The sequence below is a fragment of the Phragmites australis genome, chromosome 6, assembly GCF_958298935.1.
Source record: "Phragmites australis chromosome 6, lpPhrAust1.1, whole genome shotgun sequence".
NCBI lineage: Eukaryota > Viridiplantae > Streptophyta > Magnoliopsida > Poales > Poaceae > Phragmites > Phragmites australis.
Window position 1 is genome coordinate 45,019,767 of NC_084926.1, and position 27,736 is coordinate 45,047,502.

The window sequence follows — 27,736 nt, forward strand, 5'->3', positions numbered from 1 at the left end:
CAATTCATCCAATCTTGTTGCACATGCATGAAGGATTCGAGCTATTCTTAATCTCTCTCGGTTTGTTTGGTGAAGCCACAAGGAGGATGAGCTTGGTCCCCCTTCCCCAAGCTTTTCTCCATTTTCTTCCCCACCCGACGGTCACCCATCTCAACAAGTACTTCGGGTAAGTCTCCAAGGATCCTCATAGTGGTTTTGTAGTTGCGTTCTTGTAGTTGTGAAGCATCACTTTATTCTTGATGAATTGGAGCTAATAGGAAAGGTTTGGATGAGAAAGAACTCGTGACTCATGCTAGTTTTTGTGGGAAGATGGAGCCTAGAACCCTTGGGCTAGCGCAAACATGCTTTTCTCGAATTGGTGATACATGCAAGTTGAATCGGCAAGGAAATCGTTGCAAACTCATGCTTGCCAGTTTACTCAGAAGTTCTGGATAATCTGTGTTAAACCTACCCCAGAACCCCTATCCGGTTCGACCAGAACTTCCGGATTAATCCGAGTTGAACCACCCGAGAACCCCTATGGGAAGTTCCGACCTTCAACTTGGAAGTTTCGGATAATCCAATTTAGTCGACCTGAGAACCCCTATCCGGAAGTTTCGACCTTCAACCCGGAAGTTCCGAATAATCCGAGTTAAGCCAGCCCGAGAAACCCCTGTTCTGTTCGGAGAAACACCCGGATGTTCCGACCACCTAAAAGTTCTAACCTTGATCTGGAAGTTCCGGCTTCCAGTCAGAAGTTCAGATGTTGCTTGGATCGAATGCTTCTTTGTTCTTTCGCGTGTCTTTATACTCTTACCTTATTGTACTGCATCCTCACTCTTTATGCATCTTGTAGCATGCCTCTTTGCACCTCATTCGTACTCATCACATTGCATGCACTCTTCTTTAGAGAACAAAGGATCGGAGTATGACGTGGGCATGATCGGGGGTGATATGGAGTTTGTTACCATTGATTGTGAAGCTGAGCACCAAGGCAAGTATCTAAGCATATTCTACCTTATACTTTGGATCGTGTGATGTCTAAATTGATAAGTTATCGCTTATGTATGTTATGCATGTTTAGTGAGTCAAAGTTGGGTTATATAGGTAAAACCTATGTTGATGCATTTTTCTACCTTAGATTATTGATATTTTCTATCCTTGTAACCCGGGTATAACATGTCGTTGTCTAAATTAAAAGTTATCCAAAATACTTAGAAATACATAAGTTATCGGTAGAAGTCAAGCGATGGAATGTTCCATCGTTCGCGAGCTATAAGACTTAATTACTTTCACGATGATAATGATGTTGAGATGAAGAGTTTGTGAGAACGAGACGAGATGTGAAAGGTGCTAGGGGTAGGTCGGGAGAGGGATCCGAATGCTATAGACTGCTTGCATCGATTATATGTACCAATTATAGATTAAGTCTTGCGAGTATCTTCATACTCACGTTGCTTTGATGAGTTTTGCAGGTGAGAAAGGGATAGTTTTTGGTTACTTCACATCTGTTGATGTTGGTGACGGGTGAGGGTAGTGACATCTACTCGGGTGATATCATTTTAGGATGGTACCTCAGGGAAAAAGGCTCTACCTATCTTTTGTTGTTAATAGATTTTATGTTCCGCTGCGTAGTATCTCTAAGAGGCTAGTGAAGGGTTGCGGGTAGGCTACGCTAGCACAAAATAAATTTTCTCTACCGCATTCAACCAGGAAGCCATGCGAGTAGGGGATCATGAATCGTTACCACTTGACGAGCAGTGCAGCGGAAGAAGAGTTGGAGCAGACCAATCCAACGTCGTACGCGTCAAGTAGTCGATCGTCAACCTCGTCCCGAGCACGTCCCGAGCAGATCAGCACCGCAATAGTAGCAGCGCCTCTACGGTATCCACACGTACAAGGATGGAATCGCCGTGCGCCGGTGTGCTAGTACCGCGCGCCCGGCTAGGGTTTCGAAGGGAGTTCGGGAATAGAAGGCGGCCAGGATTTTTGGTGGCAAGATCTGTTTTTCTGAAAAAACTCAATGCGCCTTGGCCCCTACCTATTCTTATATAGAGCACGCTAATAGGCCTTTAATCAACATTAAAGCCCATTATGACTCTAAACCCTAATGGTCCTTTAATCAACATTAAAGCCCATTAGCAGATCCAATCCGCAAACTCGATCGCCTTTAGAGCATATTACCAACAGCTAGGGGTGAAGTGATGCTTTTATCCTCCTAGCGTGCGTGTCTGTAAATGGATGAAAAATATATAATAACTTAAAGACTTGTAATATAATTTCATTACTCGCTGTTTGTTATGTCTTCATTTGATGATGCATATTATAAAAGCTCGTGTGCTAATCTTGGTTATAAAACACTTATCGGGACTATCGAGATTGTATTCTGGTTAATTAATGTGATTGTGATTGTGAAAATGATTGCACTAATGATTAATTAGAATACAATTTGGACGGTTTCCCGCACAAATAATGAGATATTAAATGTATTTTTAGAATGTATGGAAGGCAAATATTGGATGTATAGATATAGAAGATAATTAATGTGAGATTAAATATATTTTTGGAAGGATGAACGGGAAGAATTTTTGTATGGTAACCATTTGATCAACTCTGATGAACGGTGAAGATCATTCGATTCTACCATAACTCGTGTATTTTATAGGAGTATAGATCCATCCAGATCATTTGGTTTACATAGGACCTTCCATTTTGTCAGGCATTCTGTGTGGGGATTTGGAAGAAGGATATCATATAAGTGGGTAGGCTACCAAGAACTGAGTCTAGAAGTACCAGTCTGCCACCCACAGTTAAGTACTTAGTATTCCAGCTGCTCAATCTTTTTTCAATTTTTTTCTCTACTCTTTTCTGGTTCGAGTTTTTGATAGTGAATTGATTCATAAGTGCCGAATAGGTAATTCACCCATTGCACATCCACATATATCTGATTATTTATCGGTCTTGTCTTGAGCCGTCCCAAAGCAAAATAATTCATTTTTATAGATGTTTATATTTAACCCTGAAAGCTCGCAAAGCAAAAAGCTTCATGTTCTTAGTCTTTTTCAAGTCACCATCCATTAATATAATCGTGTTATCGGCGTACTGGAGGATTGATAGCCCACTTTCTACCAAGTGGGGTACAATTCCTTCTACTTGGCCGGTATTTTTAGCCCTCTGAATCAGTATTGCTAACATATCCGTGACAATGTTAAACAAGATCAGAGATAGCGGGTCACCTTGACGTAGACTCTTTTTTGTTTGGAAATAGTGGTCAGTTTCTTTGTTGGCTTTTATGGCTACGCTTCCCCTGGAAATGAAGCTTTCGACCCATGTGCACTATTTAGTCGAAAAACCTTTTATACTAAGATACTGTTGCAGAAAATACCATTTTACTTTGTCCTGGACCTTCTCAAAGTTAATTTTGAGAGTATACAACTTATCTTTTTTTGATGGAGTTCATATAACGTCTTATGTAGAATTACCATCCCTTCTAATATATTTCTTTAACGCATGAATGTTGTTTGTGTTGGACGGATTATACGATCCGTGACACTATTGATTCGGTCGATAGCCACCTTGGTGAAAAATCTTGAAACTGACTTTTAGTAAGTAGATTGGTCTGTATTGCTGAATACGATAAGCTTCTTTTATTTTTGGTAGAAAAGTAATCACTCTAAAATTTAGGCTCTGTATCCAAAGATTTCCGACATGCATTTCGTGGAACATTTCGTAGAGTCAGAGTATAGTCGGTACATCGAAGAACTGGACATGTTTCTGTGTCGCTGAGGGGATGCAGCAGGAGTCCCTGCGCAGAAGCTTGTCCGATCCATTGTTGGAGGACATCTGCCACGATAATAAAGAGACAGTAAGGGCCGAGAGGATCTCCGGAGACCTCGTTTGTAGTTCATCCATGGCCCTGGAACTTCATTAAGAAGAATGGTTGTTTTTCCGGTGTGCAGGATTGCCGAGATCCATTGACACCACTTCTCTAATTTACATATTCACCGAATTTTAGAAGTTCACATTTTCCCCTTTGACAGTGTACATAGACGGTGGTTCACGGATTGCAGAGTCAGTTCTCAACTCTGATTTAGCTGAAGCCTCAAGGAGTGCATTTGGACAGAGTTTCAGCCGCCTGGTTTTGGGGTGAACAATGTTAACATATGCACACTTGCTCGACAGAATATCGCAGGTTTGCTCGATCTTTCGTCGTCATGGCCAGTTGCAATTGCGTGTTTGCAAGCATGTTGCGGCCACCTGCCGCCGATGAATGATTGATTGGGTTCCAACTCGATCCCAACTCCCCGCCAACGAAAAGGTAGAAGCCTCACAATGCCAAAGTCCGATCGATCGAAATGTCACCCACATGCCTCTCACCAAACGCAGCACTTGAAATCATAAAAAAGAAAAGGATGATAAGATTGTATTATATTTTAGATTCATTGGCGAGGATGAGCTAGGGAATATATTTTGGTATCGTTTGCATGATTAATCCTTGAGATCCATCGATCAGTTTCATGCCCAATAATGGTGAGATCATCTCCACTGATTCTTAAATTGATCCCACCTCACTGACAGGCAGGGACCCCTCACTAGCCCCTGGGGTCCAACCCAGTGTGGCCCCACATGGAAGTGAGTCGCATGTTTTTTTAGGAGGAAAGTGGGTCACATGTGAGTGAGGTACCGGAACTAATGCTAGCTGTGTGTTGATTAAAAATATGATTAAGAGAAAGGTGAAGACACAGAGACATACTTTGGAAGCTGCTTAGCAAGAGGGTTTCACATGGCCAGCCTCAGTTGATGTTGGTGTCTGTCTACCTACATGTGCGCATGTGGATTACCTAGCCAAGTAGCTAGGGTGGTGAGGCTCTTTAGCCAACTGAATATTATTCCCTCCTCTCTCTCTCTCTCTCCATGATTAATCTGCATGTTTCTCTCCATGATTACTTACTTCTGCATGTTAATTGATTCCTTATATTATTACTTCAGCTTATGCAATAAAGCTAGTAATTCATCATCTTGATTTCCCATGTTCTCTGTTCCCCAATATTCTGTACTTTTAAATCACCATGTACAGTAGTTTGGGTAGTATACTCTGAAAAAAAAAGGATCTCATATTCTCTCAGTGTTGATTATTCTTTGTTTTACTAGTACTATATGACTGCTAGATAAGCACTCAGCTGCTGAAATGTATCCAAGTAACTTTCCTCCAAAACAAAATTTAATTGCACAATGCAATTGCATTACGTACATGCATGATATATAATGTCAACTTAATAACAAATTTTTCTCTTTCCTCGTCACCATACACCCAAATTTCAACTTTGATATTGCAAGGGAACCTGATTACTTGAACCTGAAAAGTTAAAGACACCAAAGATGAGATGTTTTGTTCCATCCAACCCTTCTCCTGCATGGAGCTGCAACAAACATAACATGGGGAGATTCTTGTGGCAAGGCTGGGATGGGAGAATGACACCAAGTGATCACCCATTGGCAACATGCATGCAGCCCAACTTATCAATAATTCATCACAAATTTGTTTATTATCCATTTGACGTTAGGGCCGGTCTGTTCTGTGTTTGATGATGCTGATGAATGATGGAGAGATTAGAAAAGAGGAGGTAGAAACCAGAGAAAGGTTTAGGTAGTTCTTCTGGTTAATTTTTTTTTGGGTTTTGACTTTTTTATATGCGCTGATAGGACAGGAGTCATGGATGGTAGCTTTGTACTGTGGAAAACTAAACTCCTCGAGTTGCGCAAAAGACAGTGACATCTTATGAAGACATTGTTTATTGCCCCCTTGTCGGGTAAACATGCATTTATCCAGTATGCTCACTACTTAGGACTCCAGTTAATTGTTCTTGCAAAATTATCCCGTCTAATTTGTACTTGTGACGACTGACATAGCTATATATTGCAGAGTGCTACAGATAGTGGAAACTTACATTAGTAGACGACATGACAACTCGATCATAGCCTAAACATGAATGAAACTTAACTGAAATGATTCCACAGGAATTAAGCCGGTGCAAAATGATTGAATATTGCATGCAGCATGCATGCATGGACATGGATTACATGGAAGCAAAGAAGGCTAATGATGAGATAATGTCACAGGCTAGCATGGCTAACTTTGATTTGGGGGATTTTTTTTTTTTTTTTTGGGACGACCTTTTCTCCAACACCGAACTCGTTCATGGCTGCATGATTAAGTTTGGTTGGGCCAAGAGTTGCTTAAATAGCACCGCACGCCATTGTATGATCATCTCTTGAGTACGTTAGCCTGCACCTCTCAAAGTTTTCTAGCCAGGGCAAAAAACCAACGACTTGATTAGGGCATGCATTAGGCCCTATGAATTGGTTTGGTTTGAGTTCCCTAGCTACCTAGTTAGGCTTTTGTATCAATTACACTTTGATTGATCAAGATGTGTTTCTAGCCGTTTTGCTGTGCTGTGGCACATTCATTTGGAAATTGTCATTCTGCTTTGTGCCACATGCGTCAAATTGGACTAGAAACACATGTTCAGATACTTCAAAGCCTTTCAAAGCATAATACTTCTGTGTCTTCTCAATTGTTCAATGGAGCAATAGGCGATTTTGCTTTCTTCATTGGTGAAAAATCCGATATATTGTTCAAAAAATGGAGGTTCAAAATCAGGTGCTTACATTTGTTTGTGTTTAAAGAAAAATGGGGAGGGGGGACTAGTTATGTCCAAGCCACACAAAGTTCAGAGTAATGCAATTAAACAAGAACCAAATACGTAGTGCTATTGATTGTTCTTCTTCTTCTTCCCATTTTCTAAGGATCAGTTCCTTTTGCTTCCTGTATTGCGTGTGATTATCGACAGTAGACTGGAACCATTTGGAGCCCCACTACCTAGGTTCTGAGTCCTCTTCAACTTAAAAGAAAGTAATCTAGTTCCTCCTAAGTTTGAATAGTTTTTTATTCTTTTTTGAGTAAATTTGACAAAACTACAATTATTTTGACTAATACCCACAAAACTACAACTATTTTGACATGAACTATAGAACTACAACTATTTTAACCCTACGTACCGTAGAAACACAACTTTCTTGTAGCTACCAATTGTCAAAATAGTTGTAGTTTTATGAGAAAGTTGTAGTTGTGTGGTACCCAGTGTCATAATAGTTGTAGTTTGTAATACAAGCCAAAATAGTTGTAGTTCTATGGGTATTAGGTCAAAACAGTTATAGTTCTGTGAAATTTACTCTCTTTTTTTGAAATAGTGAAGACAATCAGCGTCTAGTCTTACCTTTTTCTTAGGTTTCACATGTCTTTTAACTTCAAAATTCCTAAACACAGCAAGTATTTCAATACGGTCATAAAGTTGGCATCCTATGACCTAGATACATAGCTCAAAAAGTACAAGACTGGCATAATTTGTTCAATACCAAATTACCAACTAGGGCTTCAATCCTATACTAGACTTTTCAGTAGACCTTAGATAGAGGTTGCTACTATCCCTAGTCCCGTTTTTCAGCACAAGGACCATGAAATCAAATTGGTGGAGAGCATTTAGAAGTATCATTTACTTTGATGTGGTCTTCTGCTGTTCATTGTGAGAAATGTTCATTTGCACTTTTGCTGTAGTTCAGTATATGAACCTGAACCACCGGACCTCTTTTCACTTGGGATTTTGTTACCATGAGTTAATAACACGTGTTTTTAATATATTACTCTGATGAGAGAGACAAGGCTCAGTAGTTTAATTCTTTTGCTGTTAGGTTCTTTTTAAACAAATTTTCTGCCAATTCTAAATTCTAACTCTAGATGTAATGCTTCTTTCCCTTATACGCTGGTGTTGTAACTGCTTGATCAGATATGGAAGCCCTGCAGTCCGAATTTACTAATCACTTTCAACTGTTTCTCTGACTGTTTGAACAGCCTTCTGATTGTGTCAACCCTGCTTGCTAATTAACCCGTTTAATTACGTTGCTAGTACTTGTGTTGCCTTTGGTCTGATGCAGTCAGTAGTGGTGACATTCTACTGGGAACATGTGCCAGGCAATGTACTAGTACCAACAATCCCCTTGTCATCACACAGCAGTAACAGCAGCAGAAGCTACTGCATGCCCACTGTCACAGGAATGATTAGCGCCAGTTTTATTTTATTTAACAAGGTCAACTTGGGCAGTCTTAACACATGCATGCACCGCTGTACATATGCATCAGGCAGGGTAAACTTTGTTTAGTTTTTATGCAGGGCATGTGTACAGACCATAGGGTGCTTTCATCTGGAAGGGTAAACTTTCTTTAATCTTTTTGCAGGACATGTGTTCAGATCTTAAGGTAATTGCATCAGGACAACACCAAGAGCACACCCTCTTGTCTCTCCTTTGGTGAACTTAATCCTTTTCTCCATCAAAGGAAGTATCCTGACTGGCAAATGACATAGGATTAGTAGTAGTATTTCTTTGCTCAAAATCACAGTAGCTCATCTGTGTAGTGTGTACCATGGAGAGAAGCAACTAGCTTCTACATATGGTACTCTTAGATCAGTTCAAATGTTAGACTTGCATCATCTACACAAATTGTAGGAGGCTAGGAGTAGATTTGTTTCAGAGCTTCATAAGCAGAAGCTTCCAAAGAATAGGCCGTACGAACACCCAGTTACAGCAGGCAGGTCTCTGATTAGTACTAGTAATCTAAGCCTAAAAGCTAGCGCTAATATACAGTCTTCAATTACAGGGAATGTAAAATAAACATGTAATTAAGTATTCTAATCTGATGGGGGCAGGCGCAAAGTAAAAGATTAAACAATGGCAGATTGCCCAAAAGCAGGTTGGAAAAGCCATGACTCAAACACATTCCCTCCATGTTCCATGTTCTCATTTTTCATTCTCTCCTCCAGCTCCAAAACCCAGCCTGTTAGCCCTTAATCTATTCCCCAAAACACCTCACATTCGTTCATGCTTATACCAACCAATCTTCTAGTGGCCATGATATAAAGCCTTTTCTGCCATCTTCTTCTAGCTAGCTTCAGCCTCTGCTCTTCTTGCAGATGCAGTGTCAGTAGATTAAGCAAGCCAGACACACACTCTCACATGGCACAGCACTAGAAGCAGCAGAGGCACAGGCAGAGTAGGTGCTAGAATCTAATTTGAGCTAGCAAAAGTGCTTCCAGGAAAGTACTAGAACATTCTAATGGAAGTAAGCAGAGTGCCAGTGCTGGTCCTAGTACTGACAGTGTCTTTGATCTTGTCCGCCGGCGTTGGCGCGGCCGGCGGCGACGAGAGGGCGGCGCTGCTGGCGCTGAAGGCGGGCTTCGTCGACACGGTGGGCGCGCTCGACGACTGGAAGGGTGGCGCCAAGGCCTCGTCGCATTGCAGCTGGACAGGCGTCCGGTGCAACGCGGCCGGCCTCGTCGATGGGCTCGATCTCTCGGGGAAGAACCTGAGCGGCAAGGTCTCCGACGACGTGCTCCGGCTGACGTCGCTCACCGTCCTCAACCTCTCGTCCAACTCCTTCGAAAGCACGCTGCCAAAGTCCTTCGCGCCGCTGTCCGATCTCCAGGTGTTCGATGTTAGCCAGAACTCCTTCGAAGGCGCGTTTCCGGCCGGCCTCAGCTCCTGTGCTGACCTCGCCACGGTCAATGCCTCCGGCAACAATTTCGTCGGTCCCCTCCCCGTGGACCTCGCCAATGCCACATCCCTCGTGATCATCGACTTCCGGGGCAACTTCTTCGATGGCGGCATCCCGGCAGCTTACCGGAGCCTCACCAAGCTCAAGTTCTTGGGCCTCTCCGGCAACAACATCACCGGCAAGATCCCGCCGGAGATTGGCGAGCTCGAGTCGATCGAGAGCCTCATCATCGGGTATAATGTGCTCGAGGGAGGCATCCCACCGGAGCTCGGCAACCTCGCCAACCTCCGGTACCTCGACCTCGCCGTTTGCAACCTCGATGGGCCCATCCCGCCGGAGCTCGGCAAGCTTCCAGCGCTCACCGCGCTTTACCTATACAAGAACAACCTCGAAGGCAAGATACCGCCGGAGCTCGGCAACATCTCGTCGCTGGTCTTCCTCGACCTGTCCGACAACTTGCTCACGGGCCCGATCCCCGCCGAGGTGGCGCAGCTGGGCCGCCTCCGGCTGCTCAACCTCATGTGCAACCACCTCGACGGCTCCGTGCCGGCGGCCATCGGCGACATGACGAAACTGGAGATACTCGAGCTGTGGAACAACTCCTTAACGGGGCCGCTTCCCGCGTCGCTCGGCAAGAGCTCGCCTCTGCAGTGGGTGGACGTGTCGTCGAACTCCTTCACTGGCCCCGTGCCGACTGGAATCTGCGACGGCAAGAAGCTCGTCAAGCTGATCATGTTCAACAACGGCTTCACCGGCGGTATCCCGGCCGGGCTCGCGTCGTGCGCGTCGCTGGTGCGCGTGCGCATGCAGAGCAACCGGCTCAACGGCACGGTGCCCGTTGGGTTCGGCAAGCTGCCTCTGTTGCAGCGCCTCGAGCTCGCCGGTAACGACCTGTCCGGGGAGATCCCCGGCGACCTCGCGTCGTCGACGTCGCTGTCATTCATTGACCTCTCGCACAACTACCTCCAGTACTCTCTGCCGTCAAACCTCTTCACGATCCCGAGCTTGCAGAGCTTCTTGGCGTCGGACAACATCATCTCCGGCGAGCTCCCTGATCAGTTCCAAGACTGCCCGGCTCTGGCAGCGCTGGACTTGTCGAACAACCGGCTCGCCGGCACGATACCGTTCAGCCTCGCCTCCTGTCAGAGGCTAGTCAAGCTCAACCTCAGGCACAACAGGCTCACCGGCGAGATACCGAAGGCGCTCGCCATGATGCCGGCGATGGCCATTCTTGATTTGTCGAGCAACTCCTTGACCGGAGGCATACCGGAGAATTTTGGCAGCTCGCCGGCGCTAGAGGCGCTCAACCTGGCGTACAACAACCTCACCGGGCCCGTGCCGGGGAACGGTGTCCTGCGATCGATCAACCCCGACGAGTTGGCGGGCAACGCCGGGCTGTGCGGTGGCGTGCTCCCACCCTGCTTCGGGAGCCGTGATACGGCCGTGGCCGCGCGGCCCCGTGGCAGTGCGCGCCTCAAGCACATCGCGGTGGGGTTGCTCGTGGGGATGCTCGCCGTTGTCGCCGCGTTTACGGCGCTATTCGGCGGGCGCTACGCGTACCGCCGGTGGTACGTGGACGGCGCGGGGTGCTTGGACGGCGAGAACCTCGGCGGGGAGTCGGGGGTGTGGCCATGGCGGCTGACGGCCTTCCAGCGGCTCGGGTTCACGAGCGCCGATGTGTTGGCGTGCGTCAAGGAGGCGAACGTGGTCGGCATGGGCGCGACCGGGGTGGTGTACAAGGCCGAGCTCCCGCGCGCGCGTGCCGTGATAGCCGTGAAGAAGCTCTGGCACCCGGCGCCGATGGACGGCGACGCGGCCGCGGTGACCGAGCTTACCGCGGACGTGCTCAAGGAGGTGAGCCTCCTCGGGCGGCTCCGGCACCGGAACATCGTGCGTTTGCTCGGGTACATGCACAACGACACGGACGCGATGATGCTGTACGAGTTCATGCCGAACGGCAACCTGTGGGAGGCGCTGCACGGTCCGGAGGAACGGCGCACGCTGGTAGACTGGGTGTCGCGCTACGACGTCGCCGCCGGCGTGGCGCAGGGCCTGGCGTACCTCCACCACGACTGCCACCCGCCAGTGATCCACCGCGACATCAAATCCAATAACATCCTCCTGGACGCCAACATGGAGGCCCGCATCGCCGACTTCGGCCTCGCCCGCGCCCTCGCGCGCACCAACGAGTCCGTCTCCGTCGTCGCCGGCTCCTACGGCTACATCGCTCCAGGTATCACAATTCACAAAGCTAGCTTCTTGCTACAGCTCAAAACTTGATCTTGAATTCTTGAACGACAAGAAGAAGAAGAAAGAGTTTACAAATGAAAAGCAAATGGTTTGATCCATGCGATGCAATTCAACTGTGCAGAGTACGGTTACACGCTGAAGGTGGATCAGAAGAGCGACATCTACAGCTACGGGGTGGTGCTGATGGAGCTGATCACGGGGCGACGGGCGGTGGAGGCAGAGTTCGGGGAGGGGCAGGACATCGTGGGATGGGTGCGGGACAAGATCCGGAGCAACACGGTGGAGGAGTACCTGGACCCGCACGTCGGCGGCCGGTGTGCGCACGTCCGTGAGGAGATGCTGCTCGTGTTGCGCATCGCCGTGCTCTGCACCGCGAGGGCGCCGCGGGACAGGCCGTCCATGCGCGACGTGATCACCATGCTCGGCGAGGCCAAGCCGCGGCGCAAGAGCGGCAGCAGCGCCACCACCAACGGCAAGGACAACGCCGCTGCCGCCGTGGTGGACAAGGACAAGCCGGTGTTCAGCACCACGCCGGACTCCGACTACACCTAGGCTGAATGTTCTTTTTTCTTTGAGTTTCAGTGCCTGTTAATGATCTGTTCATGACTTCATTTGCTGCAGGATTTTGAGCCTGCAACAAAACATGTACTGTGAAGATTAATTAGTTATAGATTATGTAGATTAATGTAAGCAGGTGAATAATCTTAGATATTTTCTTGTGCAAATATATATAAAAAAGAAGAAAAACAAAGCGATCCATTCCATTCAGTTGACCAAGTTTTCACTTCCATGATGATGAGACCCTTCAACAGTATGCCTTATTTCAAGATCCGATTGCATTTATCCAGCCATGATCATCTCTAAATTGGGCTTTGCAGTAATTAGCAATGGCCATTATATTCCTGGTCAGAGGCACATTTACCGGTTGTTTTCAGTTCACCACCCAAAACCTGACACTTGTCGAGATTACCCGGCCTCCAGGGCTCTATATAAACCACGGTGGAAGCGCAAAGGGTCATTTTCATTTCAAGAGGTGAAGTAGTCAAGTGATCTTGAGAGCTACAAGCAGAGCGCGGCAATGTCGAACATTGAGCAATCCTTCCAGGCCGGCAAGGGCCAAGCCGAGGCCGAGGTGAGCCTCACCCTTTCAGTTTCAGTCTCAGTCTTAGCTCGCATGCATGCGTGCGTGGTAACCGTGCTTGGGTTTTCATGTGCGCAGTGCCAGGTGGACCGCGCGGTGCAGTCTGTCAAGGACGCCGCCGGCGCCACCGCTGACACCGCCGGCGCCGCCGCTGACTCCGCGCAGCAGCAGGAGCACCGCGCCGCCGGCACCGCCCAGCAGGTACAAACCTGCTCACCGAGCAAGCAACCGTGGCCAATCCAATATGCACCGACCGTTACTTACTCCATGGATCTTTATTTCCATGTGCCTAGGCTGGTGAGCAGGTGGCGCAGATGACCCAGGGCGCGGTGGCCGCCGTCAAGGATGCGGTGGCCGGCGGACACTGATGGATCTACCCGGCCCTCTACGGATCAGAACGCTTGCACGGCCAGGCCAAGGCGGTCCAGGAATATAATGGCAATCTTTTCCCTATATTTTAACCACTGCCTAATGTTTCATTCACCCTTCTTTATATCGTCCGTTTGTATGTAATAAAAAGGAACTACCAGCTTGTGCACCTTGTTCCTATCCTAGCTCAGATAAATGAAAATTGTACCAGAAGTGTTTGCCGTGTAAGACATCGCAGTCATCGTTCTCAGAAACACTATTAACTCTGTTCCTAAGATTGGCCTACAATCGATTACCTATTGTGTAGATTAACTGCTGTAGCATAATTTCCAATTACGAAAGAACAGAGCTGACAACCGTACGCTTCAGACCTTATCGATGCCACAAAGAACTCATGTCCCAACTTCTGGAACAAACGATCACAACCACAGGAGTTATGTTGGGAGATATGGAACTCAAACGAACAAAGGCGTAACTGATTGCAAGGTTAGACGCGCCACAAAACCACAACGCAAAACAACTGCAGAATAAAGTTTCCAAGCACACTAAAGCAATACATAAAAGCACAGCAAGGACTTTATATGTTCGTCTGACTTAAATGGAATGTCGCGCAATAAATAGTACCATATCAGTACTTCATAATATTAGAACTAATAGTTCAAACAGTACAATCCAAGCAAAAAAGTTTCCAAATTCTAGCTTCTGATGTTCTTGATAGCAACATCCAGAATTAGTTGGTAGCAGCAGCTCTATTCTTTGGGGTAGCCTCAGTCCCTGAATTGAGGTCCAGAGAAAAAATAACCAAATCAAGATCGCTTCAAAATTAGCAGAAAGATGAGATTTCCCATGATAACTTGCAAGGGTCAACATCTAATGCCGCGTACCTTCTCTGAAGTTACTCTTGAACCTGCGAGGAACGTGTCGGAGGTACCTCATCCTTCCAGTTCCAGTAGTCTTGCGCCTGATGGCCTTCACACTCCAGTTATCTGAAATGATGTATCACTATGTTAACAGTAAATTCAACAAGGTTATTTGTGAGATAAATAGTGCAGTCAATCAGCTCAAGCACAAAGAAAGCTTCCAAGTTTACTAATCACTGGGAGCAACCAAATAGTAACAGGTCGAAATAGTGCGATCAAACAGCTATAACATGAACAAAGCTTATAAGCTTACCAATCAATTTAACCATGACTAAAGCAATTAACAAGTTATTCAGCATTAAATGTTTAGAAATCAGACTTGGACCATTTTCGGCTATTCCAGCATTGTAGAACAAAAAATGCAAAGGAGTAAATCTAATGGCACCCAGACAAACAAATTCAGCAGGTGATTCATTTGAAGTTAAAGGAGAAGTCAAGAGGAAAAGAAAATTCCTTCCAGAACATAGACGGCAGAGAAAAAATGTGGAGGGGTCATCAGAGACTTAAATACTTGGGAATCACAGGGATTAACTCCATCATATTGTTGCAGTTTATTCCTCATCATTTGACCCTCAACAATGGAAGCAGGCAAGAAAAACGTAAAGATGAACTGAAAGCTTACTTGCAAAAGATTCAAACAGAAAACTTTCTACAGCATATTATATTTGGCAGGAAGACATGAAACAAGTGAGAATCAAAACCAATTGTAACTCGGCTCAGAACATGAAATATCTTCTCATCAATGCCGTGGCATCTCTGAAGTCTGACATGCGAATATAGTTTTCATGATTCCTCATAGCGTTTTGTAGGAAAGAAACAACATTGGAGGGAAACAAATGCAAAAAAAAAAGAAGCACATATGATGAGGGTTCTAACTGGGAGCGATCCCCAACTAGGAAACTGATGAATAGTTGCCAAATGCATTCTATGGCTATTGGTTGGCAATCAAGTCGCATGAGAATTCACCTGTCCACCTTATTGCAACAGGATGAGACAATTTTAATCAAACAAAAAAGTAAGTACAACCATATTACAGATAGCTGACGATTGACACTTTGGGATCAGTTTGGAAAACATGGTTGTCGGTCACGGATTATCAGAAACACGGACCAATGTTTTCTTCATCATTCCCATAAAAAGATCGATTCCAGCACATTACAAACTGAATGCGCGTAAGCAAGTAGAAAAAAAAAATACTAGAAACATGTGTAAGACTAAGCATCTCTGCTACGAGTAAGTGGCAACCAATGACAGATGAATCGTTTTCATCCAACTTTGAGCTCATAAAAAGCATTGCATCTTACAAGTATACGGGGTAGTGAATCCCCACCATGGTGGTGGTTAGCTAGCTGCGGTACCCTCATCACACGGCAATCCACAAGCATACATAACACGCAACAACATATACAAACAGCGCAGATCTCCGCAGAATAAGCACTAGAACTAAAGAGATCTAGAGGGGCAGAGTATGACGGCGAATCTTACACTTGCGGATGCGGGCTGCGGGGTAGCCACAGGAGGAGCATGTGCTCTTCTGGAGGTGGAAGCTGCGGCGGCCGCAGCGGACGCAAAGCGTGTGCGTCTTGTTCCGGCGCTTGCCGAAGCTGCCCGTACCCTTTCCCTGCGAACCCACAAGCACAGCAACACCAAGAGCACGTTAGCGCAAGGAGGAGACGACATGGAAGGCGGAGGGGGAGGAAACTGGCAGGGCTCGGCGGCGGCGGCGGTGCGCACGTACCATTCCTTGCTCCTCTCGGCTAGGGTTTGGAGGAGGCGGAGGCGCCGAGTTGGGGAGTGGCGGCGGCGGGGGTGCGCAAGGGGGCGTAAAACCCTATCGCTTTATAGCCAGCGAGGCAGCGCTGGTGGATGGGCTTTTCATTCGATAAATGGGCCTGCCCTGGTTTATGGCATAAGACTATCCCAGAGGATTACGTTGACGGATCAAGCGATTCTCGTTCTAGTTCTAACTATTTCTCTTCATAATTTTTGTCATAAAAAATTCTTAAGTACATTTTCTTTAGGATAGGATTCTTATCCTTTCTCTTCACGAATTTTTTCGAAAAGATGCTATTAGAGATAAGATAAAATAAAAAGAATAGGAACGAGAAGAAGAATCAGGAAATGAACGAAATGAAAGGGATATGATTAATGATACGGTGGTATCACTGGCTTGGCCTGGACCTGGGCTTGCAGCCGCCGACAGGATGCCTCGGATGTTTTTTAGACTTTGTGATGTCACAAGCAGCCAGATAAATCCTGCATTTGGCCAGATAGATACATTAACATGCATTAGGATTAGGCTCTTAGAGCATCAGAAAAGGTGAACTAGGTCCATCAACTCGCTGTTACTTCATGAGGTGACTCAACAAGCTAACTTATTTATTTTTTGTTTTCTGTAAAAAGAACATAAAGCAGTACATAATTTGCTGCACTAACATGAATACATGAGGTATAACAAGGTTCGGGGTAAATTCACAAAGAAATGAGACTGGAGACAACAAATCAGATGAGCAATACAGAGAGGAGTGGTCCTTATGCTACCAAACAGAAGCCTACAGATAGAACTACTATGGTATCCGTACATGATCACATATTGTTTGGAAATTATTTTGTAAACATGTGGTGATTTTTTTCTTATGCTAATAGCAAACAATTGAACAAGTGAAGAAACAAACGAATGGGCCCACGCGCTCTTCACTCATGCTATCCCTCGTTAATGTTGGGAAAGGCTGCCCTTCCTACGTTTTTCATAATTATGAAAATACCAATAGAGCTGCAAATTTCATCTTAGAAGCACATATCATGGACGTAGAGACTTATGCAAGCTGTGCATTCTTATACAACACCCGTGAAAGAAGGAATATAACTTTTGGTTTCAAGGGGTCGAAATTAATTGTACCAGTCAACAATATCCAATAGTGTCACGTCCTTGCGACAGCGACCGAAGAAGATAAGCGTGAGAGGTGGCCGGTCTGTCTCTTGCCGGCTTCCTGCCCGTGGTGGAGAAGATGAAGACGCCAAGGCGCCGACCGATGAGAAGCAGAGGTGAGAATACAGGGAACTTGAGGTGAGAATTAGATTAATCTATTGCTTACCTCTTTCATGTATTGACTGCTCAATAAATAGAGTCCCAGCCAACCAATTCTAATCCTATTACAATTCGGTCTCCTAATTCTATCTCAACTACTCCTACCTTATCTGATTATATTATCTATTCCTAATCTAACTATGCTTATCTATATAAATATGGTAACTTAGATATTATTTGGATTTTCTGGCGCATGCTGTCTGCGCCTACTATAAGTATTTCCGATCATAACATCTCTCCCCTCCTTCGGAAACAGCTCGTCCTCGAGCTGAAAATTTGGATAGCGCTGCTTAAACGATGCCACATCTTCCCAAGTTGCATTGGAAGCATCCTAACCTTGCCATCGGACCAAAACCTGCCAAATTCCTCTAGCAAGACGACTGCGAACAATTAGAGCTGGTGTAGGCAATGCTCGTCCATTAAGCAGTGGTGGCAACTGAGGGATGTCTTGCGGTGGTTGGCCATAAAATTTTTTTAGAACGCCCACATGGAACACATCATGGATTTTTGCTCCCGCCGGCAGTCGAATACGATAGGCCACATCACCAACACGAGCTAATACCTGAAAGGGACCATAGAAACGAGGAGAAAGCTTCCCTTTTGACGCCTGTATTACAGCAGCAGGCCGATGAAGCAGCTTCAACCATACCCAATCTCCAATACCAAATGCTACATCTGTGTGTTTAGCATCATAATAGTGTTTAGCATGCTCTTGTGCTTGGAGAAGGCGTTCTCTAACATCAGCCAATAACTCATCCCGTTCCAACAACGATTGCTCCACAGCCTGTACTCTAGTTTCGCCCTTATCATACGCACGGAGTGTAGGAGGAGAACGACCGTACACTATTTGAAAAGGAGTGTCACGAAGGCTGGAATGATATGCTGTATTGTAACAATACTCGGCCCAAGGTAACCATCGAAGCCATTGTTTTGGTCGATCCCCCGTCAAACATCGAAGGTACATGATGATTACTTTATTTGCAGCTTCTGATTGACCGTCACTTTGTGGATGAAATGCAGAGCTCATATGTAAACGAGTACCTGAGAGACGAAAAAGCTCTTTCCACAAATTGCTTGTGAAAGTAGGATCACGATCACTAACAATTGACTGCGGAAATCCATGTAAGCGTACTACCTCATCAAAGAATGCCTTAGCCACTGAAATTGCTGTATAAGGATGACCTAATGGAATAAAATGAGCGTATTTGGAAAACCGATCAATCACCGTAAGAATAACAGATTTGCTGTTGATCTTCGGCAGTCCTTCCACGAAGTCCATGGCTATATCACTCCATATTTGTGATGGAATTGGCAAGGATTGCAGTAATCCAGCTGGATGAAGATGATCAGTTTTGTTTCTTTGACATACTGGACAATCCCGTACAAAATTCTGCACTAGCTTCTTGTCCCCTGGAATCTGAAAATCTGCACGAAGACGATGAAGAGTCCGCTGAACGCCTTCATGGCCTGTAGAATGAGCTTGTTCCAACAATTGCAAAATCAAGGATGAGTGAGCCGGTACAAAAATACGGCGGCCAATGGTGACCAATCCATCACAGACTTCCCAAGCCGGCCCTTTCTTGCCAGCTAGAACATCTTCACGAAGATGATGTAATTCTGGGTCAGCCTCTAATTCTTGCCAAAGATCATCCCATAAGACAAATGTAGGTGCTGATATAGCGGTGGCCACCAGAGTTTCAGCATCACGGCGGGAAAGGGCATCAGCCACTATATTAGTTGCGCCAGGTTTATATTCCACCTCAAAATCAAATCCCAATAATTTACTTATCCATCGATGTTGAGGGATTGTTGAAAGCCGCTGATCAAGAAGGAATTTCAAACTATAATGATCTGTTTTTACTATAAAGTGTCGACCCCAAAGATAAGGTCGCCAATGTCTGATAGCGTGTGCCAACCCGATGAGTTCACGCTCATAAGCTGCTAATCCTCCATGTCGTGGCGTCAAAGCCTTGCTGAAAAACGCCACTGGTCCAGATGATTGATGTAATACGGCACCAATGCCAGAACCTGAAGCATCGCATTCCATGATGAAATTGCGACGGAAATCTGGTAATTGTAGTACTGGGGCTGAGGATAGCGCACTTTTTAGTGCGATAAACGCCTTAGAGGCTGCCTCTGTCCAAGCAAACCGGTCTTTCTTCAGAAGTTGTGTGAGAGGAGCTGCAATGTTGCCATAATTCTGAATAAAACGGCGATAATAACCGGCCAGACCCAAAAATCCACGGAGCGCACGAATCGACTTTGGTTCGGGCCATTCTTTCACGGCATGAACCTTTTGACTTTCCATAGCCACGCCATCCGCAGTCACGACATGTCCCAAGTAAGAAACAGATGAAACCCCAAAAAGGCACTTGGATTTCTTGAGAAACAGATTGTGTTGGCGCAACGTTTCCAGGACCATTCGGACATGTCGCAAATGATCAGCCCACGAACAACTATAAATTAAGATATCGTCAAAAAAGACAAGAACAAAACGTCGAAGATACCGGCGAAGGATGTCATTCATGAGTGCTTGAAATGTCGCCGATGCATTTGTCAGACCAAACGGCATTACCAAAAATTCATAATGACCTTGATGGGTTCGGAATGCTGTCTTTTCCACATCAGCTACATGCATGCGAACTTGATGATAGCCACTGCGAAGATCCAATTTGGTGAAATAGCATGCTCCACGAAGTTCGTCCAACAACTCCTCAACTACTGGAATAGGAAACTTATCCTTGATTGTTATGGCATTGAGGGCCCTATAATCGACACAGAAACGCCATGAACCATCGCGTTTCTTAACCAAGAGAACTGGTGAAGAAAAGGCCGAAGTACTGAGGCGTATAAGACCTTGTTTGAGCATGTCGGCACACTGACGTTCCAGCTCATCCTTCTGGAGTTGAGGGTATCTATATGGTCGCACCGCAACTGGCATTGCTCCATTGTAGAGGTGAATGCGGTGATCATGTATGCGTGCCGGTGGTAAACCCGATGGATCATTGAACAAAGCTGCGAATTCTGTAAGTAAGCGCTCCATAATAGTGCCCTCCTGATGAATAGTGAAAATAGTATGCTCTGTTATGGGCACCCCTTGCCAAATTACTCGGCGACCTTTGAGAACGCAGGATATTGTTAGTTTGTTGAAATCCCACAATATTGGCCCAAGGGAACGCAGCCAATGTGTTCCAAGGATCAAATCATAGCCTCCCAGGGGTACTGCAAAACAATCCAGCTGAAACACCTCCTGTCCAACGCCAATTGATAGAGATCGGCAAACACCTGTGGCGCGGAGCTGATCACCGTTAGCCACGGTCACGCATAAGCCTGTGCGCACTGTGTGGAGATGCAGCCCCAGACGTACTGCTACCTTGTCTCGTATAAAGTTGTGAGACGATCCTGAGTCCACCAGTGCCAGCAGCGCTTGACCGGCCAAAGTGACCCGGAGACGGACGGTGCCTGCGGACTGGACACCTGCCACCGCGTAAAGAGAGATATGCGGTTCATCTGCTGCCTCTTCGTGATCTTCGTTAATACCGTCGTCCATGGTGGTGTCATCGAGCTCGACATAGAAGAGGTGGGCACACCGGTGGCCACGTGTGAACTTGTCGTCACAATTGAAACACAGACCCAAGCGGCGACGTTCTGCCATCTCAGACGGCGTCAGACGCTTGATCGGCCGCTGGAGGTGCGCGCCGTCGCCCGTGGAAGGTATCGGCGTCGCACCGGAAGCAGACAAAGGGATGCTGCGCGATGGTATGCGCGTGTTCGCACCGCGGCCATAACGCGTCGCCTTCTTCTCATAGGCACGGGCCAAACTCATGGCGTGCTCAAGGTCCATAGGGTCTTGGAGCTCGACATCAATACGAATCTCGTCAACAAGGCCAGATGTGAAAAGTTGCCGCTCTTGTGTCTCTGTTAAAGGATCGGCACGACTTAGCAGGGCCAAGAAACGACATTGGTAGTCATTAACAGATCCTGTTTGACGAAGGAGTCGGAGTTCTCCCAGTGGATTGCTTCGAATAGGTGGCCCAAAACGTGCGTTGCAGAGCTGCCTGAACACTGGCCACAGTGGCTCGCCGCGAACTCGTTCCAGATGGGCGTACCAGTGGTGAGCATCGCCGTCCATATTGAAAGATGCAAGCCACACTTTATGGCGTTCTTCTGTTTGCTGGCCACGGAAGAACATCTCGCAACGATTGAGCCACGGAAGAGGATCATCTTTGCCATCATATGTAGGAAAATCCAGCTTGAAGAATTTGGGTATGCCTCCTGAAACGCCCTCTGTGACATCTTCGTGGTCTCGGCGAGAATACTGCCGTCGATCCCCCGGCGGATGCGCGGGCAGAAAGTTGGTGCCTCGGGACGCCAAGCCGGGATTCTGCAATATTCCAGGACCGCCTAGAATAGCCCTGTCGCCTGGTGTCTTCCTCACACTTGAAGCAGCCATGGTCCGAGTAGCATCATCGGTGATCGCCGGTGGGTCGATGCCATCTAATCGGGAATCATTGGCCGACTCGTCTGCGTTGCCTGAAACTGCCACCGACTTAGCCTGTTCCAATCGCGTCAGCCGGTTCATCACACCGGTTAATGCCGTGGTGACATCGGTCAGGGTAGACTGGATGTTGGAGAAATTTGTTTGAAATTCAGTGCGCAGCAGCTCCTGTTGTTCGGCGAGGAGTTTCTTGAACTGGTCGTGATCGGCCCCGGAGCCCATGGATGGTGGTGTCTCTGATACCAAGTTGTCACGTCCTTGCGACAGCGACCGAAGAAGATAAGCGTGAGAGGTGGCCGGTCTGTCTCTTGCCGGCTTCCTGCCCGTGGTGGAGAAGATGAAGACGCCAAGGCGCCGACCGATGAGAAGCAGAGGTGAGAATACAGGGAACTTGAGGTGAGAATTAGATTAATCTATTGCTTACCTCTTTCATGTATTGGCTGCTCAATAAATAGAGTCCCAGCCAACCAATTCTAATCCTATTACAATTCGGTCTCCTAATTCTATCTCAACTACTCCTACCTTATCTGATTATATTATCTATTCCTAATCTAACTATGCTTATCTATATAAATATGGTAACTTAGATATTATTTGGATTTTCTGGCGCATGCTGTCTGCGCCTACTATAAGTATTTCCGATCATAACAAATAGTGTTACAGCTCATTTCTGAAATGATAAACTAAAACAATACGAAACATGTAGAGATTGTCAGGCGAGATGACAGGCCTTTTCTGCCACAGCAACACTAAATCATAACACATCCCTCCGTGAATAAACAACAACAGACGACTGAAGGTCTCTGTCAACCTTGAAGTGGGAGTGGAAAAATCTCCTGGCCTGCCAACCATAATAATTGTTAATTAGTATGAGTGCTATTATCAGGAAACAAGAAATTTTACCATAACTTTCATGTACTCCGTCCGTTTCAAAACATAAGGCATATAGTTTTTGCCATTATCTTTCAAAATATAAGGCGTGCATATGATTCTCTCCTTTGCCCGTATTAATCTTCCGTTTCCCTCAACATTTATGAGAAAATGCCCAAACAACTACTCTCCCTCATCCAAACAGAGGGAGTTGTATACCGCACATTGCATTTCATTAGAAGAAATTGTAATTGTCGTAAACTACTAGCTATCTGAAGTGCAACAAATGATATCTTAGTGTATTTGCTGTCTCAGTTTCAGAGACCAAATTTGCTCCCATATGCCCAAAAATGCTCAGCAATTGCAGACAGTGCAGGACTCATGCTAGATATGTAACCTTACCAGCTGATATTGAATGCTTTCTAGGAAATCACAAAATCGCTAGGGAATTCAATCATACCAGTTTCTGGGACACTATTAATTCTAGGGAGTAGGGAGCAGGTCTGTACTTCCAGTCACCACACACATGTTAATATTGATCTACTGGAGTCCAACCTGACCCCCGCACAAATGAAACATAGCACATGAAGGACAGGGCAATCTACTCTTTATTTTACTGTGCTAACTATAACACCGACCTTATCAAAGAGCAGGGCAATCAAAATCATACTTTTTGAAGGCATCCAACAATTTGTAGTTGTAAACAATTTGAGATTCAATGTGATAAATACGTGAAGATATTATGTTAATCAGGGATCCACATCAGACTGCTGAGATATGCCTGGTATGCGGTAACCAGTGTTCTAGAATGCTGCTGAGTTCATGGAATATAACAGACACTGGAAAGAAGTAGCTACAGTAGTCTATTGAAGTTCAAAGGAAAAAAAAAGGAAAACGATTTCTAAGTTACAATTGTGTATTACCTCTAGAAAGGAATTGCGCAGCAGCAAGTGAAGAATATGTCTCTCTTCAGATTCAAATAATACAATGTGACTGAATGAAGATAAATTTCCGAAAACCTCGCCCGTAAAATCAGATGGGCTCATAAGGAAACGATCTGACTCATCCAAGGTCCCTTCGTTATCACTGAGGACATGGAAACTAAGTCAGGGGTGAAGTATGTCTTCAGGCACAAATGTAGTGGTATGAAAGGTTAAAGCTACTCAATTAGAAAGAATAGAAAATAACCACCTAGGAGTGCAGTCCAAAAAGCGCATAGGTAGGTTGTAATGTAAGGTAGAGTAGTAAGGTGTCGAATGACAGGGCATGAGAAAGAGGACACTCTTCACTCTTCCATCATGGGCTTCTTTTGACAAATAAAACATTACATCTTCGGTTCCTCTCTGCCACAGTTAAAGTCGTGTATGACAACAAACCAGAAGTAACAGCGAAGCAGCACATGTATTCCACAAAGCAACAAAAATTAAGAACGCATTGACATAGAAAAAGTTTACCTGGTGGAATAAGGACATATATAAGGCCATGGGAACATTGGTTACGATGAGAAGGATTACAGAAAGTTGCAACCTTGAAAGGCGTCCTTTCCCATGCACATTTTTGCCCTTGAATTGTGACATTGCAGCTAAGCAGTATCCCGAGAACATCAATGCTAAAGGTAGCACTGGAAGAACAAATCTGTCGTATTCAATCCATTTTTATCATAATATGTATATAATGAGAACACATTAGCTTATTGATATAACACTGTACACTTACAAGAAGAGCCGAGTACCTGAATTCTTTGTGTCCAAGTATGCTGTAAACCCCTAATACCCAGGCAATTAGACCTGAAAGCCTCCATTCTTGAGACTTTATGATTCCACACATTGCAAAAGGTAAGAATGTCCAAATCATAGATGGAAAACCCTGTGTAAAGTACCAGTGGAAGACATGTGTTCCGTAGTAGTCTCCTCCAGAAGAAAAGAGGTTGAATTTCAAAAAGTTAAGAGGCACTATGACCTGGGATCCATACATCCACCAATCAAGGAACGTTGTTACAGCAAGGACAATGGTCCTGCAGAAAGATTAAGCAAAATAGTTTGTTAGAATGTTCATCGGTCGATGAAGAGCAAAAATGACATTAGAATAAGCAACAACTGTCAATAAATATAGCTAATGATAATATAGCTACCTGAATCACTAAGTCCATGCTACAACTATATGACAAAGTTAGAACTTGTTCTACCAGCTGACCTAAAAATAGTACTAGAAGGCGAAAAAACTTGACATGACCAACTTTTCAAATGTCAGCATTGTGCACTTACCCTAGTGGAATGACCTCAAGAAAGACAAATCGGCATTTTGATTTTATCTGAATAAAATCCAAAAGACCAACATATAGCCATGTTATGGCACTAGTTGGCCGAATGGCGCAAGCTAACGCTGCTATAAGTAGAGCCACTTTTCTTGATGCACTTTGGTTGGCGGTAGCCTGCTGTTTTGAAACAACTAAGGTTCCCTTGGAAGACTCGATTGCAGTAAACCAGTAATAGAGTCCAGCAACAGTCAATACTGTCTCCAAGCTGTTTGATAGAGTCCGTGTAATACAGAAAAACATAAACCAGTTGATCAACTGAGAAAATAACTGCGGTATGTTAAGGTCACTATCCAGCAGGTAACTGCCATTGTTTATTCATGAAAGAAAAGGCAATAAACATATTTGAGTTCAAGGATACTGTCCACTGGGCAACCTGACCATTGAAAATTAGTTTGGAAAGCTTATACAAGTACAGATCTCCAATAGATGCAAAGACAGATTGCAGAAGACGTGGAGCCATCACCTGCGAGGAAAAAAAACAGATAAAACAGATAATGACATGCTCCCCCACAATATGTGAAAAAGATGAAGTTGAGCAGAGAGGCAAAGGACCAATATCCAGAGTTATGAATTTATCATGGACATGGTTCTCATAAAGGTTTGGTGTTCATATAATGTTTGCAACTTGGTTGTCTAGAACTGCGATTAAACTACGAATTCTGGATATTTAGGAAGAAGCTGGCATCACGAACCAACATAATTGCTTGATCCCAGTTCTAAGACAATTTTATTTTTTTTAGGAGAAAACCAACTGATATTGATTGCAGGTAAGTTTTGTTACCCGACAGTACTCTCATGTAACCTACCTCTAGAACTTATGCTCCCCGACAATCTATCTCCACATGAGATTGGCTCATGGCTAGAATCACCATCTAAGCGCAATTGACAATCTGCCAGCCTTGGCATAATGTGCTTTAAGTTATTACCATAAACCATGGAGTATCCAAGTGGAGTAGCGCCAGAATCTTGTACAGAGCAGCAAAGATGAACGGGTGAAGGTAACTTCGCAGACCCCGCTTCCACTCCCATGTAATGTGGCCATACCTGCAACCAACAGCAAGATAACAGAACGTAGTAGCGAATTGGCATTGAGTATCATGAAGAGTAAGACTTCACAGCCCCCTTTCACAGCGGAATCGTCTCATTCGCTTGAGTTGAGAACTTGAGTGGCCACACGGGTCCAATTCCGAGCGCACTCTACCAACACCCGCGGAACAACGACAAGCGGAAGCAAGAGCGGCGGAGAGTCTAGTTTACCCGAAGGCGACGCGGTGGGCGACCTCAAGGCACTGCCAGTGCTCGTCGGGGTTGAAGTAGGTGCGCACCAGCAGCGCGTTCGCCGCGCGGAACGCCAGCGCGAGCGCCAGCACCCTCCGGTCCGATCCCAGCGCCCACGGCCGGATCCACCTCGTCTTCTCCGGCGAATGCGAGGAAGCTTCGTCTCCGGCAGGCGGCGGGCCGGCGGTGTGAGATCGCCTCCGGTGGCTCATCACGGCGGGGCACCCACTTCCTCTCTCTCGCGGGCGGCCGGCCGGCCGGCCGGCGACACTGCGGCCTGCGGGAGGAGGATGGGAGGCTGACGTGTGGGGACAGATGGAGGAAAGCTGCAAGTTACTTAGGCCGTCAAATTGGGCCGAAGGCTCTTGCCCCATTCGGTTACCACTTAGGACCCTCCCAAAAATATAGGGGCAACCCCTTATTTACTATTGCAAAATTTTACAATCTTAGAATGTGTCGTTAACATGTGAATCATCCACATATCAATCATGAAAAATTAAAATTTTACAATAATATAGGAGAAATTTACCCTAAAATATATGATCTTATAACATGAAAAGAAAGGAAAGTGTATGCAACACACGCTGCACTCACACGTGTCTTATGTTAGTGTGCCCTATATGTTTTTTTAACACTAAGTATACTTGTGTATGTAAATAAGTGGTTTTTTCTAAAATATATGTTTAGAACCCTAGTAAGTCCTGATCAATTTCATATTTTATCCGTCAACAATTTTATTGACCACATATGATTAATCCATATTCATAGTTAATACATATTTAAATTGGTAATTTCTATCAATCATAAGTTCCAACACTAGTAATTATGTTTCACCTTAATCTCCATGAACACTAGTAATACATAACTAGAAATGATTGCCAAAGTATTAACATTGGCAATCACAGGTTTTAATATACCAAAAAAACAATGACCACCTAAAAGAGTTAAAATTTATTTTGACAAATGATAAAATGCCTAATGCATTTGGGGAGGGTTTGAAATTCAAACTATATATAAACCCTAGCAGCCACTCCTCCCCATCTCCACCGATCCACTCCCCCTCATCAATATCAGCTAGATCCATCAATCACCATTCATGTTAACCTTCACACAAAAAAGGTGTTGGAAGGGCATTGACATCAATTACCTTGAGTATGGTATACAAACAAACACCTTGAGTGGCTCAAAATTCAAATTATATGGAATGGAAACATCGATCTAAAAGCAGTTGGAATGATATTAACGTCAATTACTTTCATTAGATATACAACAAACGCTCATAAGATAGGCTCAGCTATATATAACCTCAGCCATCATTCCATCCCCATCCCCACCAATCCAAACCCCTCCCTATTGATGTCATCCAGATTTGTCAGCTGTTGCTCACATCGTCGCTCCTCCTCCCTTTGTTGGTTGCTC

The 27,736-nt window shown here is 45.3% G+C and overlaps 4 protein-coding genes and 2 non-coding genes across 6 annotated transcripts; 2 read left to right on the forward strand and 4 right to left on the reverse strand.

Moving 5' to 3' along the window:
- Positions 1-7,269: 7,269 nt before the first annotated feature.
- Positions 7,270-12,524, forward strand: LOC133922846 (MDIS1-interacting receptor like kinase 1-like). The gene is made up of 2 exons (XM_062368355.1): positions 7,270-11,819; positions 11,958-12,524. Exons 1-2 carry the CDS (start codon positions 9,149-9,151, stop codon positions 12,386-12,388), a joined length of 3,102 nt encoding a protein of 1,033 aa, XP_062224339.1. The 5' UTR covers positions 7,270-9,148; the 3' UTR covers positions 12,389-12,524.
- A 345-nt stretch (positions 12,525-12,869) lies between these two features.
- On the forward strand, positions 12,870-13,472 carry LOC133922848 (late embryogenesis abundant protein 7-like). The gene is made up of 3 exons (XM_062368357.1): positions 12,870-12,968; positions 13,056-13,178; positions 13,271-13,472. The coding sequence occupies exons 1-3, from the start codon at positions 12,915-12,917 to the stop codon at positions 13,343-13,345; spliced, it is 252 nt and encodes an 83-aa protein (XP_062224341.1). The 5' UTR covers positions 12,870-12,914; the 3' UTR covers positions 13,346-13,472.
- Positions 13,473-13,900: 428 nt separating this feature from the next.
- On the reverse strand, positions 13,901-16,156 carry LOC133922847 (large ribosomal subunit protein eL37z). The gene is made up of 4 exons (XM_062368356.1): positions 16,005-16,156; positions 15,752-15,887; positions 14,231-14,332; positions 13,901-14,120 (listed from the first exon to the last, which is right to left on the reverse strand). Exons 1-4 carry the CDS (start codon positions 16,005-16,007, stop codon positions 14,077-14,079), a joined length of 285 nt encoding a protein of 94 aa, XP_062224340.1. The 5' UTR covers positions 16,008-16,156; the 3' UTR covers positions 13,901-14,076.
- Positions 14,757-14,838, reverse strand: LOC133923316 (small nucleolar RNA Z199). The gene has a single exon (XR_009910575.1). It is a non-coding gene; the product is annotated as a small nucleolar RNA Z199 (small nucleolar RNA).
- On the reverse strand, positions 14,976-15,068 carry LOC133923318 (small nucleolar RNA R64/Z200 family). Its single transcript, XR_009910577.1, has one exon. It is a non-coding gene; the product is annotated as a small nucleolar RNA R64/Z200 family (small nucleolar RNA).
- A 6,312-nt stretch (positions 16,157-22,468) lies between the features above and the next one.
- Positions 22,469-26,680, reverse strand: LOC133922850 (mannosyltransferase APTG1). Its single transcript, XM_062368358.1, has 9 exons — positions 26,297-26,680; positions 25,966-26,083; positions 25,398-25,502; positions 24,987-25,306; positions 24,455-24,736; positions 24,177-24,357; positions 23,914-24,065; positions 23,646-23,808; positions 22,469-22,693 (listed from the first exon to the last, which is right to left on the reverse strand). The coding sequence occupies exons 1-9, from the start codon at positions 26,527-26,529 to the stop codon at positions 22,607-22,609; spliced, it is 1,641 nt and encodes a 546-aa protein (XP_062224342.1). The 5' UTR covers positions 26,530-26,680; the 3' UTR covers positions 22,469-22,606.
- Positions 26,681-27,736: the final 1,056 nt, after the last annotated feature.

Bases quoted from the DNA above. Each gene is read 5' to 3' on its own strand.
- LOC133922846 (XM_062368355.1), top strand. From the start codon at position 9,149: ATGGAAGTAAGCAGAGTGCCAGTGCTGGTCCTAGTACTGACAGTGTCT. The intron at 11,820-11,957 runs GTATCACAATTC...TCAACTGTGCAG, and splicing joins CTACGGCTACATCGCTCCAG to AGTACGGTTACACGCTGAAG.
- LOC133922848 (XM_062368357.1), top strand. From the start codon at position 12,915: ATGTCGAACATTGAGCAATCCTTCCAGGCCGGCAAGGGCCAAGCCGAG. The intron at 12,969-13,055 runs GTGAGCCTCACC...TCATGTGCGCAG, and splicing joins AGGGCCAAGCCGAGGCCGAG to TGCCAGGTGGACCGCGCGGT. The intron at 13,179-13,270 runs GTACAAACCTGC...CCATGTGCCTAG, and splicing joins CCGCCGGCACCGCCCAGCAG to GCTGGTGAGCAGGTGGCGCA.
- LOC133922847 (XM_062368356.1), bottom strand. The intron at 14,333-15,751 runs GTAAGATTCGCC...ACATCATTTCAG, and splicing joins CGCAGCCCGCATCCGCAAGT to ATAACTGGAGTGTGAAGGCC. The intron at 14,121-14,230 runs GTACGCGGCATT...ACCTCAATTCAG, and splicing joins CAAGAGTAACTTCAGAGAAG to GGACTGAGGCTACCCCAAAG.
- LOC133922850 (XM_062368358.1), bottom strand. From the start codon at position 26,529: ATGAGCCACCGGAGGCGATCTCACACCGCCGGCCCGCCGCCTGCCGGA. The intron at 25,307-25,397 runs GTATCCTTGAAC...AACATACCGCAG, and splicing joins GTCAGGTTGCCCAGTGGACA to TTATTTTCTCAGTTGATCAA. The intron at 22,694-23,645 runs GTAATACACAAT...TATGGTTGGCAG, and splicing joins TGCGCAATTCCTTTCTAGAG to GCCAGGAGATTTTTCCACTC.